Genomic DNA, 15,013 nt, shown 5'->3' on the forward strand with positions numbered 1-15,013 from the left:
GTGCTTAAAATGTCTGGTATCTCCAATAGTACCTTACCAGTATAACTGAATAGCAAAGAAACTGCCCACCATTTTAGTGTGTAATTCACATTCTTTCATTTGAGCAATCAAAAATACACATCATTAAACATATTAATTCAACTGGTTAGGAACAGAATTGCCAGAAACACTGAAGGCGTGTTAAGAATAAACAGGTGATATACAGTTCCTCATTTAAACCATGTAGAAATATTGTATTCTGAAACAAACTCCATCCCTTTCTGCTTAACACAAAAAGGAACATGCCTGACAGCTATGCACTTGAATGTGTATAAACTACTGCCTTGTGCAACTAAAACTGTTGTTGTGGTATTTTGTCATCATTCTGTATTATAGCTTGCATGTGCCCCAGAATTCTGCTCCTATGTATGCCAACTTTCAGGACCACCAAAGAACATAGGCGGCAAACTTACTCTTGCAAGTATTTATAACTCCCTTATCATTAAAATAATTTATGTTAGCAGTAATTACACTTGTATGCATTGCTTTTCTAGCAATTGTTCATGTTGCAATCAAGGGAAATAACTGTAAATGTGCCATTTGTATTTACTGAAATATCTAATGTTTGTTAAACTGTCCTTAGTACTGCTGCTATTATGAAAAGTAGTTTGAGGGATCTGATTAATGCTCTGAAATGCAGTCATCTGATAAACATTTTCAGAAAGTGAATTTGACTCAGAGAAGAAGATATTCCTAGTATTTCCCTACTGCACCTCTGCAAGCACAGTTTGTAGATTAAGGAAAGATGCAGACAAGGAGTAATGTGTTTATAAGCTGCCATAGTACTGGCAGTGGCTTCCAAAACTTGTTTTGAAAACTTTCACTTTGGGAGTGAAGGCAGAAAAACATATCCCTGCCCCCCTTGCAATTGCAATGAATACAATGGGCAGTGCAAAGTTTGAAGAAATCACTGTTTGTGTTTCATTACATATTGCATTAAATGAATTGCTAAACATTTTTAAGACATTTCTTTGCATGTGCGAGAGAGAGAGTGTGCATGTAAGAGAGAGAGCATGCATGCATGTGTGCTGCTGTTTTAGCATTGCTTACACTGATCTGCTGAATGATTTTCTAAGGTTTATCTGATGGAAACATGGCAGGTCTGTATACTTGTCTCACAAATGCAGTGAGTGAGACTATGCAGTAAAAGAAATATTCTAGCAGCTGATGTCCAACTACTAGTGAGGCCTTTAAAACTATACACAGTTGCAGTGGTATAGCTTGAGTTTGCCTCCCCTCCCCCCTCACAAAACCATGGTCAGATGCCCCCGCCCCCCATACACAGTCCTCCCCCTGCAGGCACTCCAGTGTCCCATTACTTGGCTATTTCTCTCCATTTACCATAAACACTGTAATGTGCATACTGCTTAATGCTTAACTTCTACAGTGATTATTTGGATTTCATTTAAAACTTTTACTTCAAGTTTTATAGCACATACACTGATGGACATATGCAAAGCAATACAGTCTCACAATGAAAAGAGACTTAGCATTAAAACGTCTCTGTTCTTGAAATTCACATTCATTGAAAGAGCACTGAAACCCACATTCAAAGAAAATGCATCTGGCCAGTGGAGGATAAAGTTTACCTTTGGGCTGTTTTCAAATCATAGGCCCCTTGCACACATACATGTGTTCTTTGATTCATCCTCCTGATTGTATTAAATTATATTCCTTGTATAATACTGCACACTTGTTAGAGCATGTTTTAAGTTAATTGTTTTGAACGTTTTTCCATTAAGCAATGAAACAAAATGTATTAACCAATAATGACAAAACTGCCCAGTTCAGAGCATTTTCATCATAAAAGTCTACTCAAACATCCGTCATTACAATCCACCAATATCAGTAAATATGCACAGTCTCTGCAGAAGTAAAAGTCATCTAAATAATTCCACATTAAAGAGATCTGTAACTAATGAAAAGGTTGCTGTTGCAAACAACTTTATATTTCATTGTTTCATCTACAAATAAAGTGCCTGCTGCCCTTGAAGAATAAACTACCTATGTTACATTAAACAATAATAAGTGAGTAATATATAACTCCCATATAACTCCCAAACAATTACCCAACAGCTAACAATATCTATCAAAAAAAACGAAAAGCCCCTACCAAATAAAGCAAATTCTAACATCTCTTCTATTATCTGGAGATGTTCACCCTAACCCAGGCCCAAACACCTCCTCCTCTACATCTAAATCTATTACATTTGCATCCCTTGATGCACAAAGTATAGCTAACAAAATTCATAACCTTCAAGCCTGGCTACACCATAACAATCCTGATATCTTAAGCATATCCGAAACCTGGCTGAAACCTCATATCAAAGACAAGGAGATAGTCCCACCTAACTACTCTATTATCAGGGCAGACAGAACCAGCAAAAAAGGTGGTGGAGTAGCCCTACTCTACTCCGCCCCTCTATGCATTACTCCCTACAATAAAGCTATTCCCCAATTTAACAATGCAGAATTAATAATTGCCCAGCTTCAATTAAACAAGCGCAAAAATATATGTATTGCCTCTCTCTACATTCCCCCTGGAGACAATATCTCTACTCTTGAAGATATCCTCTCCTGGTTCTCAACCAATATATCTAACGAAACCATCATAATGGGAGACACCAACATCAATTGGTCCTCCACTCAATCCCATACCCCCTCCATCAACATGAACCTATATAACTTCTCCCAACTCATCAACTCCTCCACTAGGCCATCTAAAGACTTCACCACTTGCAGTATTATTGACTGGATCTTAGTCTCTCACCCCCACTACTACCCTGATAGTGGAACTCTCCCTGACTCATTAAGCGACCACCTTCCCATCTTTGCTACACGCCTCCCTTCTCCCGTTCAAGCTACCCATAAACACATTTCTTTCAGACACCTAAAAAACTTCAACCCAGAAGCCTTCTCCAACTCCTTAAAATCAGTCAACTGGTGCCCCCTAAAAACTCTCCCCCTTGAAAGTGCAATCACTCACTTTAATACTACCTTCCAAAGTCTTTTAGATATTCATGCTCCATTAAAAACCAAAAGAATAAAAAACAAAACTACCCCTTGGCTAACTAAAAGCACATTGGAAACCATGCGGTTAAGAGATAAAGCCTGGTCATACTATCAGAAGCACAAATCTCCCACTACCCTTAATGAATACAAAACTCTTCACAATACAGTAAAAAAGCTTATTTCGACAGACCGTCAAAACTATTACTCTTCCCTCCAAAGTAAATACAAATCTGACCCACAAAAATTCTGGAAAGGTATAACATCCCTCCTAAAACCCGGCACAACTGAAAACCCAAACCCCAACCCAAATGTACAAGACAATGAACTCTCCACCAAATTCAACTCCTTTTTCATTGACTGTATCTCCAAACTTACCTCTTCCTTCTCAAGCAACCACCCACCCCCTACTACTGCCTGCCCTCTTCCTACACCCCCCTCTTCTCCACTCAATCACCCTACTACCTCACAAACCCCTATATTCTCACTGAAACCAATCCCTACCTCCACTCTAAAAAAAAACTACTAAAGAAGCTAAAACCATGCACTAATGCCCCCGATAACATCCCCTCACACTTCCTCAGCATATCTGCAGATGCCATCGCCCTCCCAATTAGTATCCTAATAAACCGCTCCATCCAAGAAGGTCTTGTTCCACAAGTCTGGAAAAAAGCTTTTACCATTCCCCTTCATAAAGGAGGGAATAATACTAGCATTACCAACTTCCGGCCCATCGCCATCCTCTCTCCCATATCAAAAATTCTAGAAAAATGTATCCATTTACAACTCTTTCCCTATTTATTAGACAACAATCTACTAAGTCCTACCCAACATGGCTTCTGCCCTAATCATAGTACTATGACAGCCCTCCTTTCATTCCTTGAAACTGTGAATAAAGCTAGAGACTCCAGTCTCACTGTATCTACTATCCTTCTTGATCTCTCCAAAGCATTCGACACTATCTCCCATAACCTACTGCTCACTATATTGTCAAAGCTAAACCTATCACCTCCAACTCTTAACTGGTTCACCAGCTATCTTTCAAACAGGCAACAAGCTGTCAAATGGAAAAAAGCCATCTCCTCTTTCCTACACACCCCCACAAGGGTCCATATTAGGCCCCCTCCTGTTCAACATCTTTATAAATGATTACTATCACTCTATCCCCCATGCTAGTATCATCCAATACGCTGATGATTCTACAATCATCTGTGCAGCCTCTTCCATTCCAACCCTTCTACAGTTCACCAAAGAAGCATTCTCCACCACAGAACTGTGGATGAAAGATAACCATCTTGCACTTAATGCAGCCAAATCAAAATTAATGATATTTACCCCCTCTAAAACAAACACATTTGATAAACAACTATTCTCCATCACCAGTCAGAATAATACTCCACTTGAACTGGTATCCGAAACCAAACTTCTAGGAGTTCAAATTAACAATAACCTTAAATTTGAGTCCCATCTACTAATAAACATAAAAAAACCCACCAAAAACTTGGCCTGCTCTATCGACACAAGCGATTCCTCTCATCAACAACCAAACTCAATCTCGCTACTATATTTCTCTTACCCTCTCTCCTTTATGGTGCCTCCCTTTTTACTAACCTACAATCATCTATTAGAACTAAACTATCTACGTGCTACAACAAAATAGCCAAATTTGCCACTAGTACCAAAGCTTCAACACACCACTGCACACCACTGCATAAACTAAATTGGCTCGAACTTCCCAACTACCTCTCCTACACTCAACTCACATTTGCACACAAACTCATCTTCCAACCATCCCTCTGTCCCACCCTTTCTTCTACCTTTAAAATTCACCAGACTCAAAGACCTCTCAGATCCACTAATCAGAACCTAATAATAGTCCATAGACCCCTTCGCCCCCAGGACAAAAGCTCCTCTCTTTTAACATAGCTCGATTATGGAACTCCCTACCTCCCTCCATTCGCACCATCGCTAGCCTTCCTACCTTTAAAAAAACACTTCACTCCTACCTAACATCCAGATGGGAATGCTCCTGCTCCCTCCCCACATAATCATTCTCCACTTCCTCTATCCTTATTACTTTCACCTCCTATATTTTGCTCATAATCCTATCCTAAATATCATCTATCAAAAAAAAAAAAAATGTATATAACTACACTCTATCATTATTTTCGTGGATAATTCTACTGTTTGTAAACTTTACCTTGCTATGAGTTGTATACTATGTAATGTATATCTCTGTAACATGTATTCTTGTTGGAGCTTTTCTCCCCAGGACTCCATTGAAAATGGGTTCATTTGGCCCAATGGACCATCCTGGTTAACCAACAGCAAATAAATAATAAAATAAAATAACAGGTTGATAATTACTAGGTATCTCAAAGGAGGACGTTCACAGGACTGTAGCATCCACTCCCTTTAAAGTACAACACAGAACAGTATCAGCAATCCACTACATAGTGTGGGAGTAGAACCCACAGCCTTCTGCATCAAATGCAAGTATACTACTTGTTCTGCTACTAACAATGCAAATAGACTTACATACGCAGCACTAAACTTATCTTCCCCTGAAACTCGCAGTTCCTTGTAAAATCCACTTGAAACTCAACTTAATCTCTCAACTTTGCAGCACAAGAAATCTGGAAAAAGCCAACATTTATTGGGGTAGAGGGAAAAACAAAGGCCCAAAACCAAGGACACATTTTAAACATTTCTTGTATAATCTTAGAAGGTTGCTAGAATAAAGTGTTTTGTGTTACCATGCATTTCCTGAAAGATAGGAACACTGAAACTAAAATGGCTATCATAATTTAGTGAACTCAGTTCTCACACATTTGCCAGAAAACCACAAATTCTTAGAGGAACAGACCAAAAGTATGAGACCAACATTCTAGATATTCTGTGAAAATCTGGATAGTTGAGAGCTTGAATCACAAGTGGTGGTGTGGGTAGACAATTTAGGCTCTTGTTTCTTGTACTCAAGGTACAGAGTTTGAGCCTGAGTAACACTAACCACTAGGTATACCTAACTGGGGCATTAAATCGGGCAGGAAACAACACTCGGGCAGCAGCAACAGAAAAATGAAGGGCAGCAAAATGTTTTCAAATTGCGTGTAGGCAGAAAGAACAACGCGCGCACAGACATGATGCTGCAGGACCGTTCTTAAAGAAGAACACCCTTAAACAAGTTTTTTTTTAAATTAAAAGTATATTAAAGTTAATAGTCCCAATAGTGCCACCCGGGGCGGACCAGCTCTATTCCCCCCCCCAGCTGCTCCACTGCACAATAGTTAGGGTGTGGCCTGACCAGGGTATGGTAAAACAATAACATTACTCCTGCTTCTGGAGTCTGTCTTGGAGAGGTTACACCCAAGTATTCTGTTTCTTTCTGTCATTGCCTTCTCACATCACTTCTGGCCATCTGGTCTAGGTGTGATCAACATCCTCCAGATCACTTTCTTATGGATCCCCCATGGAACTGTACACAAGGTATGCTGTGGTTTATATGCATTTGTCTGCACTGAACCTCAGCTAGTATCTTTGTGCCCCCTTGGACAGACTTTCCAAATCTTCCCTAGACTCTTCCTTCATCCTTCATTACTGTATCTAATTTTGTGCCATCAGTAAAGTTTTTTTCTGGTTCTTCCTTCTCTCGGATATGTCTAAAATAAACTCATGGAAGAGCACTGCCTGTGATCGAGGCAAAAGGCTTTGGTCTAGTGTAGATAAAGCCATACTTATTGGCACCCCCTTGTCAAATTCTCATCTAACTTAGTCATAAAGCTGCATCCAATTTGAATTTGAGATACTTTTGGTCATGAGCCATCACTGCATTCCTGGAAATTGATGTCCTTTATGAAAACAATCAGACTTTCTCTCAGGATTATATTTTAAGATTAGCCCTGCCACTGCTGTTAGGCTGCTAGTCCTGTAGTTCCCCAAATTTTTTCCTGCTTTTGCACTTCTTCACTTCCAGGCCTTTGATATTAATACATTTTATTAATCTGATTACAAAAAGCATTTGCATAAAACCTGTTTTTCAGCCATTTAAAACTAGAGTTTTGTGGTTTGAATCATATTAAGATATTTAACCTGTCTAGTACCTGTATTCTGAGAAGATGAACTGTACTATGTAACCTTCTTGTGGGGGAAAAAACACCACAGTGACACTAAAGCTGGGGATAACTTTCGTACAGAGTTCTGGAGCTTCAGTTGTGAAAAATATGAAACTAGAGTAGAACTTCATAGCAAAAAAAAACAGTTAAACTGATTCACACACTTTGTATAATAATGTTGTTTTCCTTTTTTGTGCATTTTTTTAGGGCGAGACTTGATTTGCATTCAGTCCATGGATGGTATGCTTATGTTCTTTGAACAGGAGAGCTATGCTTTTGGTCGCTTTTTGCCTGGTTTTCTTTTACCTGGACCACTCAGCTACAGTTGCCGAACTGATGCCTTTATTACAGTCTCTTCTTGTCGACAAGTAGAGAGCTACAAGTGAGTGATTTGATTTGATCCTTTAAAAATAAAACAAATGGTAATAGTGTGCAATTATTGTTATGTGCTTGCTCCGTGAGAGTGTTCCCAGTGTTGCACTAATGCTAATCTATTGTGCAGGTCTTAAATTCGTCATCAGGATTATTTGCTGCAGAAATTCATAATATAAATGGTAAGCAGTTGAAGGGAGATATTAGTCCCTCGGCCTATTTGGCAGCAGTTGGGCTGGTCTCCCTAATGATTTATGAATGTAGTATAGTACCATGGCCATTAGAGGCTGTATACAACTGTATCTTCTACATCCTTCTCCTCCTCCTTTTTTGCCTCCTGAAGTAAATAGTCAGTCTGCTTTGCTTTACTAGCTTGACTGTTACTTTCTGTGCCTTGATTTTTTGGTAATGCTAAATATTAATATTCCTTTATATTTTCTTGATACATACAGTTTATATCGTCTTCAGTGACTTCTTCAGAAAATTACCAAAAGGTGCTTTTATGAGCTTCTGATTCATCTGAAAAACGTCTAATTCATTGAAAGTTCTACCCAAGGGTTTTTACTGGGTAGGCGCAAGGGGGTAGAAGATAAAAACCTTCCTACTCATGATGGCTGTCTAAATCATGACCCCTCCTAAAGGACTTTTGCATTTGGTGATGGGGAAAGAATGAAGTGATTGGCTGAGAGTTGGCTAATGATCATCTGGCAGTGGGAACAAAAAAAAAAAGAAGTTACAAAGCCTTTACTGAGTGTCTCACAGGAAAAGGTTCAGTAACTTTGGGAAGCAAGCTTGTTGTGACAGAGAAGACTGCATCTCCTTTACCTGATGGAGATAATATATGTTTTCTGAGACTGCAGATTGAAGTCTATCCAATACCCCTTTTCTCTCTACCATCTTACTGCCTTAATGACAGCTTCCATGACAGGAAACAGTATGGCAACATACTACATCAGTTCCATTCATCACAGTTAAGTTGTGGCCAATGCTAGAAGTAGTGGGATAGCTTTTGTGTGTTTATACTGGAGTGTCTGAGGGGTGTGTGTGTGTGTGTGTGTGTGTGTGTGTGTGTGTGTGTGTGTGTGTGTGTGTGTGCGTGTGTTTGTGTGTCAGTGAGTGAATTTGTGTATGTATGTATGTATTTGTGGGTTTTGGATAGAGTAAGAGTTAGGTAAAGTGATAGTCCATGTGAATGCATGTGTTGTCCAACTTGCAGAAACGGTTTTCCTAAAGTAAGGTTTCGAGTTAGGGTTAGACGCAGGAATTGGTTTGACATGCATTAGTAAGGTGATGCAGGGAGGATGAAAAAAAAACGGTCCCAAGTGGAAGAACACATCTATGCTACTGAAGTTGGTCACCTCAAACTGAGCAGGAATCGGGCATAAGCACTGAAATCAGTTGATTCTGAACAACTACTGTCTGCACTTAAGGCACATAGTACTAGGTGATGGATTGGGTAGCTGTGGCCTGCTGGTATGTGGAAGGGAGGAATGGAAGACAGCTTGCTGATGAATAGTATGGTCTCTTACTTCTAAGTTAGATGTACTTTAATTTTTTAAGCTTTAACATAATTGTTTCATTAGTATTTTAATGTTTCTAATGTAGTGATTATGCCTGCTTATTCCAATGATAAAAAGTAAATTTTTAAATAGTTTTCATGAGTTCAAAATAAATAGATACCAGAAAATTGAATTATGTCTGCATGAAATGTTCTAGTCACTATCCCTGCTGCTGTGACAACTGGGTGTCTGATGTAAAGAGCTGAAGAGGAATTTGAGCAAACATTTATGCCTCAACTATTTTTGTGTCTGTGTGTGCAGACAGACGCATGCACATGTGCTGTGTTGTCTGCCATGGTGCATTTTTGCTGTCCCCCATGACAGATATAATCTGGTAGATAGTTTTTGGGTTGTTGCTAGATGTCCTCCCATTTCACTGTTGCAGTATTCTTTACAATAGGGATCCCCTGCCAAGGGCAGCCTGACATCCAATCATTATACCAAAGCCTTTAGGTTGCTTTAAGGTACGCCGTACATCATACATATGCTCCCCGCATATAGCGTAGGGCATAAAGGGGACATCCGGACATACCATCCTCATTACTTGCTTGCCTCCACTCCAAACTCCATCTTTATGAAAGCTCAGAGGATCGCCCGGCTCCTCCATTGGATTGCTCTGCCACAACCTCTTCAGAGGCCAGCATGGATCCGACTGCTTGCAAGTCCTTGGAGGCATTGAAGACATCCGCTACAGATGTTCATGGGGAACCCTGGCTGATTATTAATGAATGGCCTTGGGGTGGTCAGAGAGGAAGTTCCAACTATGATTATGAAATGTCGATCGGCATCTGAGCCTTTTAAGTTTTATAGAGCAGATTTTTTTTTTTTTTTTTTTAACATGTGTTTACCAGGAATGTCCAACTTGGAAAAAAGCCAATTTTCAGCGTAGACCCAGGGAAAAATGCTCTAGATGGATGTCTTTGTAACATGGGAGGAAACTGGGGCACCTGGAGAAAACCCACATGAATGCAGGGCGGATATGCAGACTCCACACAGAAGGCACCCCAGCCGAGAATCGAACTGGAGAACCTCTTGCTGTGAGGCAACAATGCTAACGCTCCACCACTGTGCCATCCAGATGTCCCTTTGAAAAAGAAACAAAAAACAAATGTTTCTCTTGCTCCTAAGGACCCTCGGAGTGAATTGAAGAATTTCACTCAGATTTTGTTTAATGCCCTTATAGCTATGAAGCCTCTTCATGGAGTTTCTGTTCCTGCTCCACCTTGGTCCTATACTCCTCTTAAAAGGTCTAGGGAGCAGGATTCCTTTGAGAAAGGGGGGATTCAGATGAAGAATCCCTTACTTATTCATCCCATATTCCTTCACATTTAGACTATGGTTCTGAGGATTGGGAAGAGTCCACTAGTCCCGACACTCCTTTTGAAGATATTTCCTTTGGGAACACAATTTCCAGGATGATGAAATTTTTTAAATGGAATTGTACCCAGGTTTCTGAAGTGCAGAAAACGTGTTATGAGCTTCTGCAGATACTCTCCTAGACCCCTGCTGCCCCTCCTGTTCTAGCTGCCTTGTTGGATGCCTTTTCTACTGCATCACAGGCTCCTGACTTTCTTCCCCCAAAAACTCTGATAGGTTTTATAGGGTGCCTGGGGATTGCAAATTCCTATGTAGATGTCCTTCACCTGACCCCTCTGTGATGTCTGTGACATCTTGCAAGCCATCTCAGTTACTGCCTTCTACAAAGCTTCTTCCTGCTGATAAAGACAACAAGATTATGGAAAAGCTAGATAAGGTTTATGCCTCTGCCACCTTGACTTTTAGGGCTGTCAGTTATCAGACCCATATGTCCAGATATATTTGGCTGTTCTTTCTCAGACCTGTCAGAGAATTTCTGACCTTCCTCCTCCCAAGGGTAAAAAGGGAGAGTAAAAGGGCTTCTTCTGCCATAGCTACCCAGACTGCTGTGACACAGAAATCCCTTTTTCCTGACAAACCAAGTGTTGTGTAACTATCCTGATCTTCTCAGCCACATTCCTCTTTCTGTTTGTCATACCCTATCCCTTCCAGTTTGGTTAAAGATTACTCAGGATTCCTGGGTTCTGTCCATTATCTGTCTAGGGTATTACATGATCTGGAAATCTCAGCCCTCTTTCATGGGCAGTCCTCTGCCACCTCAGGAACAGCTGGCTTTCTTTCCAGAGATGCTTCAGGATCTTTCCAGTTTCTCAAAGGGAGAAGGAGTTTTACTCCAGAATGTTTTGATTCCCAGGAAAGAGGGCACTTGGAGACCCATTCTGGACCCCTCTCATTTAAGCATCTATCTGAAGGTCCCTTCATTTTTAATGTTGTCCCTTCAGACTGTCTTCCCTCTGCTACTTCCTCAGGCTTTTCTAGTGTCTGTGGACCTCAAGGATGTTTATCTTCACATTCCGATTCATCCCCTTTTCAGGAAGTATTTACGTTTTACTGTTGCTTCCTGGCATTTTCCGTTGTCTTCTTTGCCCTTTGGCCTTTCTACTTCCCCAAGGGTATTCACCAAATAACTCTCTGATGTGATTGCATTTTTCAGGCTAAGGGAGATAAAGATCTTTCCCTGCTTAGATAACCTCCTCTTTCAGGCAATCTCTCCAGAAATTCTACTGCAGCATCTTCACTTTGACATTTCCCTCCTGCAAGGCCTTAGATTCACTATAAATTTCCAAAAGTCCTTTCTGACTCCTTCACAGGTTCATGTATTTCTGGGGTGCAGGATCCAGACTATTCCAGTGCTGGCATCCCTGCTTCCTCCCAAGGTCTTGACTTTCATTTCTTTCTTTCAGTCCCTTCTTCTCTGGCCTTAATCACAGCAAGGGAGTTTCTGAGAGCTCTAGGTTTTATGGCCTCCGTCATTCCTGTGATCCCTTTTACCAAAGTCCAGATGAGAAAACTTCAGTAGTTTCTAAAGTCAGTTTGGCTTCAGGATTCTCACCCCCCTGGATTTCTTAGTTCCTCTTCTTCCATGCCTCAAGCTGGAATTGTATTGGTTGATTCAGCAGTTGACTCAATCCAGGGCTCCCTCTTCAACCCCCTCTTCCCTCTCAGGAGCTGCTCACAGATGCTTCAGACGTGGGATGGGAAGCATCTTTTGGCACTCTGAAGGTGCAGTGTCATTAGTCACCTCAACAAAGGAAAGACCACATCAATGTCAAAGAGTTGAGAGCTCTAATGCTGGCTCTTCAACATTTCACCCTCTATTCTACCCAGGCTGTCTCAAGGTGTTTACAGACACCACAGTGATGTGGTATGTCAACAAGCAAGGGGGGGGGGGGCAAAATCTTATCTCCTTTGCTGGTCAGCTCTTCTAGTGTGGGGGACTAGCTATCCAGTATAGTGTGACTCTTCAGGTAGTTTATATTCCTTCAGGTCAGAACATTGTGGCAGACTTTCTGAGCAGGTCCATAACACAATCCCATGAGTGGATGCTTCACAGAGATGTGTTTCTGGACATTGTCCACCAGTGGGTACTCCTCAAGTAGATCTGTTTGCCTCCGCTCTGAACAGACAACTTCCTGTTTTTATGCCAGAGTCCCAGGTCCCCTGGTCTGGAAGATGGATGTCCTCTCTCTTTCCTGGAAGGATGTCTCTTTGTGCCTTTCCTCCCCTTCCCCTCATTCCAAAAGTCATGTTCAAAATGCAACAGGATGCTCCCAAAATCTTGCTGGTGACTCCCTTTTATCCCAGACAGCACTGGTTCCCTCCTCTTCTGCATTTTTCCAAGGGCAGTCATCACATGTTACTTCACATAGTGGACCTACTCACACAAGACAACTGATCTCATCCATCCTCACCTGTCAAGTCTTCAACCGACACTGTGGGTGACAGGATTTTTATTTGATACAGACACCTTTTTTGAGGATGTCCATAGGATCCTTCTGTTTGGTGTCTTTCTTGTAACCTGGATCCACTTTCTGTTTCTGTGGATGTTCCTTTGGTTTTATGTTAACTCTGTAAACTGCTCAGTGCTGGGTTGGCTTACTCTTCAGTTAAGGCCCACTTATCAGCTATGTCTGCTTGTCTGCCTTTATCACCTCCTTTAGGTTCTAGAAGCCTGTTCCTCCTCCCTGGGATCTTAATTTTGTTATAGAAAAATTGACCCAGCCCATTTTGAGCCTGCAGCTTCAGCTTCCTTACGACATTGTTCTTGGAAGACTGTACTTTTGTTACCCCTTACTTTTGCCAGAAAGGTATCTGAGCTTCAAGCCCTTATGGCTTGTCCTCATTTTTCAGTATTCCATAAGGATAGGGTGTCCTTTCATACTAATTTATGCCCAAAGTGGTGGCTGAGTTGTCTGTTAATCAGTCTATTCATCTGTCCACTTTTTTCCGTTCACCATAATCTGCTAGTGAGAAGGTACTGCACACTTTGGATGTGCATGAACAACTCAGATTTTATTTGGATAAAACTAAGGCTTTTTGTAAATCTGATCAGCTCTTGGTTTCCTTTCCTAAATTCTTAGTTTCATCTGTCTCCAAGTAAACTATTTCTTCTTGGATTTCTAAAGCCATTTCTTTTTGTTATGCCTTCCATGCCAAGATCCTTTCTTCTTCTACAAGGGCATGACTTCTTCAGATGCCTTTTTCAATGGTATGGATACTAACTGTATTCTTGAGGCAGCTACCTGGACTTCTGTGCATACGTTTACCAAGCACTATAAGTTGGATGTGATATCCAGAGCTAGAGGAGGCTTTGCTATGGCTATTCTTCATGGATTGCTAGAGAGCTCTGCTGGTCCATCCTCCTCCCTCTCTTCTTCCTGAGCTTTTGCACTCTTCCTGTTGTAAAGAATACTGCAACAGTGAAATGGAAGGCTGTAGTACAGTTGTGTAAGTTCTTACCATAACGATAAATGTCCTTCGCTGTTGCAATATTCGGTCCTTCCCTCCTCCCCTGGTTCTTTTCCCTTTGGATGCACTGGTTACCTCTTTTTTCCTTGGTTGGGATTCCTACTGGGACTCTCAGTTCTGAGGATGGCACATCTGGACGTCACCTTTATGTCCTATGCTATATGCAGGGAGCATACATGTGATGTACAGCATACCTTAAAGCAACCTAAAGGCTTTGGTAGACTGGCTGGATGTTGGGCCACCTTTGGCAGGGGATTCCTATTGTAATGAATACTGCAATGGACATCTACCATTAAGATAAGATCGTATACAACTGTACTTTACTTTTCGAATAGTTTCTTGCTCAGACGCACTGAATTGCATGCCTCCTAGCATAGGTTACACAGAAATCACAGGCAGACTTGCATTACAGGAAGACTGTAATGCAATACCTGCATTAACACTGATGTGGAAGAGTACCCTGCACCCATTGTTTTTGCCTGGGAATACACTCTTAAGTGATGGATTATTTGGCAAATAACTTCTCCTTTATAGATCTTCTATTGCACAAGTTTGTTATAGTGCTGTACTTCACTTCTCAACTGCATGTAGTGATTAACTGAACTGCAAATATAGTAGCAACAAGAACAGAAAAATATATAATGGTAACTGAAATGTTAAGCTTGCTTCGTTTACTTAACTTCCTCAATGGACTCTAAAATATATGTATATATATATTTTTATTTTGACTGCAGGTATCAGGCACTTGCTGTGGCAACTGATGCAGACACCAGGCAAGAAGCTGAGCAGCAGAAACTTGGCTCTGGAAAGAGACTTGTAGTAAGAGAATTGTTAATTTTTTTATATTAACTTTTATGTAAATCTTGATTAACTTGTTTTCTTTCTCAGTTTTACAACAAAAACAAATTTAGGCTTTATTGTTGTTGTTGGGCCTTTCGGCTTTTCCCAGTTAGGGTTCACCACGGTGGAACTCCGGTCCGCTAATGATTGGCAGTAGATTTTTACATGCCGAGTTGCCAGCCCTGATGCACAACCTTCAATGAAGGTACGCCCATTCATGCATGTCTCCACACAGAA

The 15,013-nt window shown here is 40.9% G+C and overlaps 1 protein-coding gene across 3 annotated transcripts in view; it reads left to right on the plus strand.

The window, feature by feature from the left end:
- BBS9 (Bardet-Biedl syndrome 9) overlaps nt 1-15,013 on the plus strand; it is a 2,479,230-nt gene that overhangs the window by 633,325 nt on the left and 1,830,892 nt on the right. For all 3 annotated transcript variants that reach the window (XM_044065020.1, XM_044065022.1, XM_044065021.1), the window contains exons 6-7: nt 7,368-7,542; nt 14,671-14,755. In XM_044065020.1, the coding sequence (XP_043920955.1) occupies nt 7,368-7,542; nt 14,671-14,755 (260 nt within the window). The remainder of the gene's footprint in view (nt 1-7,367; nt 7,543-14,670; nt 14,756-15,013) is intronic.

Source organism: Protopterus annectens, chromosome 3.part0 (assembly GCF_019279795.1).
Source record: "Protopterus annectens isolate FY-2018-M chromosome 3.part0, PAN1.0, whole genome shotgun sequence".
NCBI classification, from domain to species: domain Eukaryota; kingdom Metazoa; phylum Chordata; order Ceratodontiformes; family Protopteridae; genus Protopterus; species Protopterus annectens.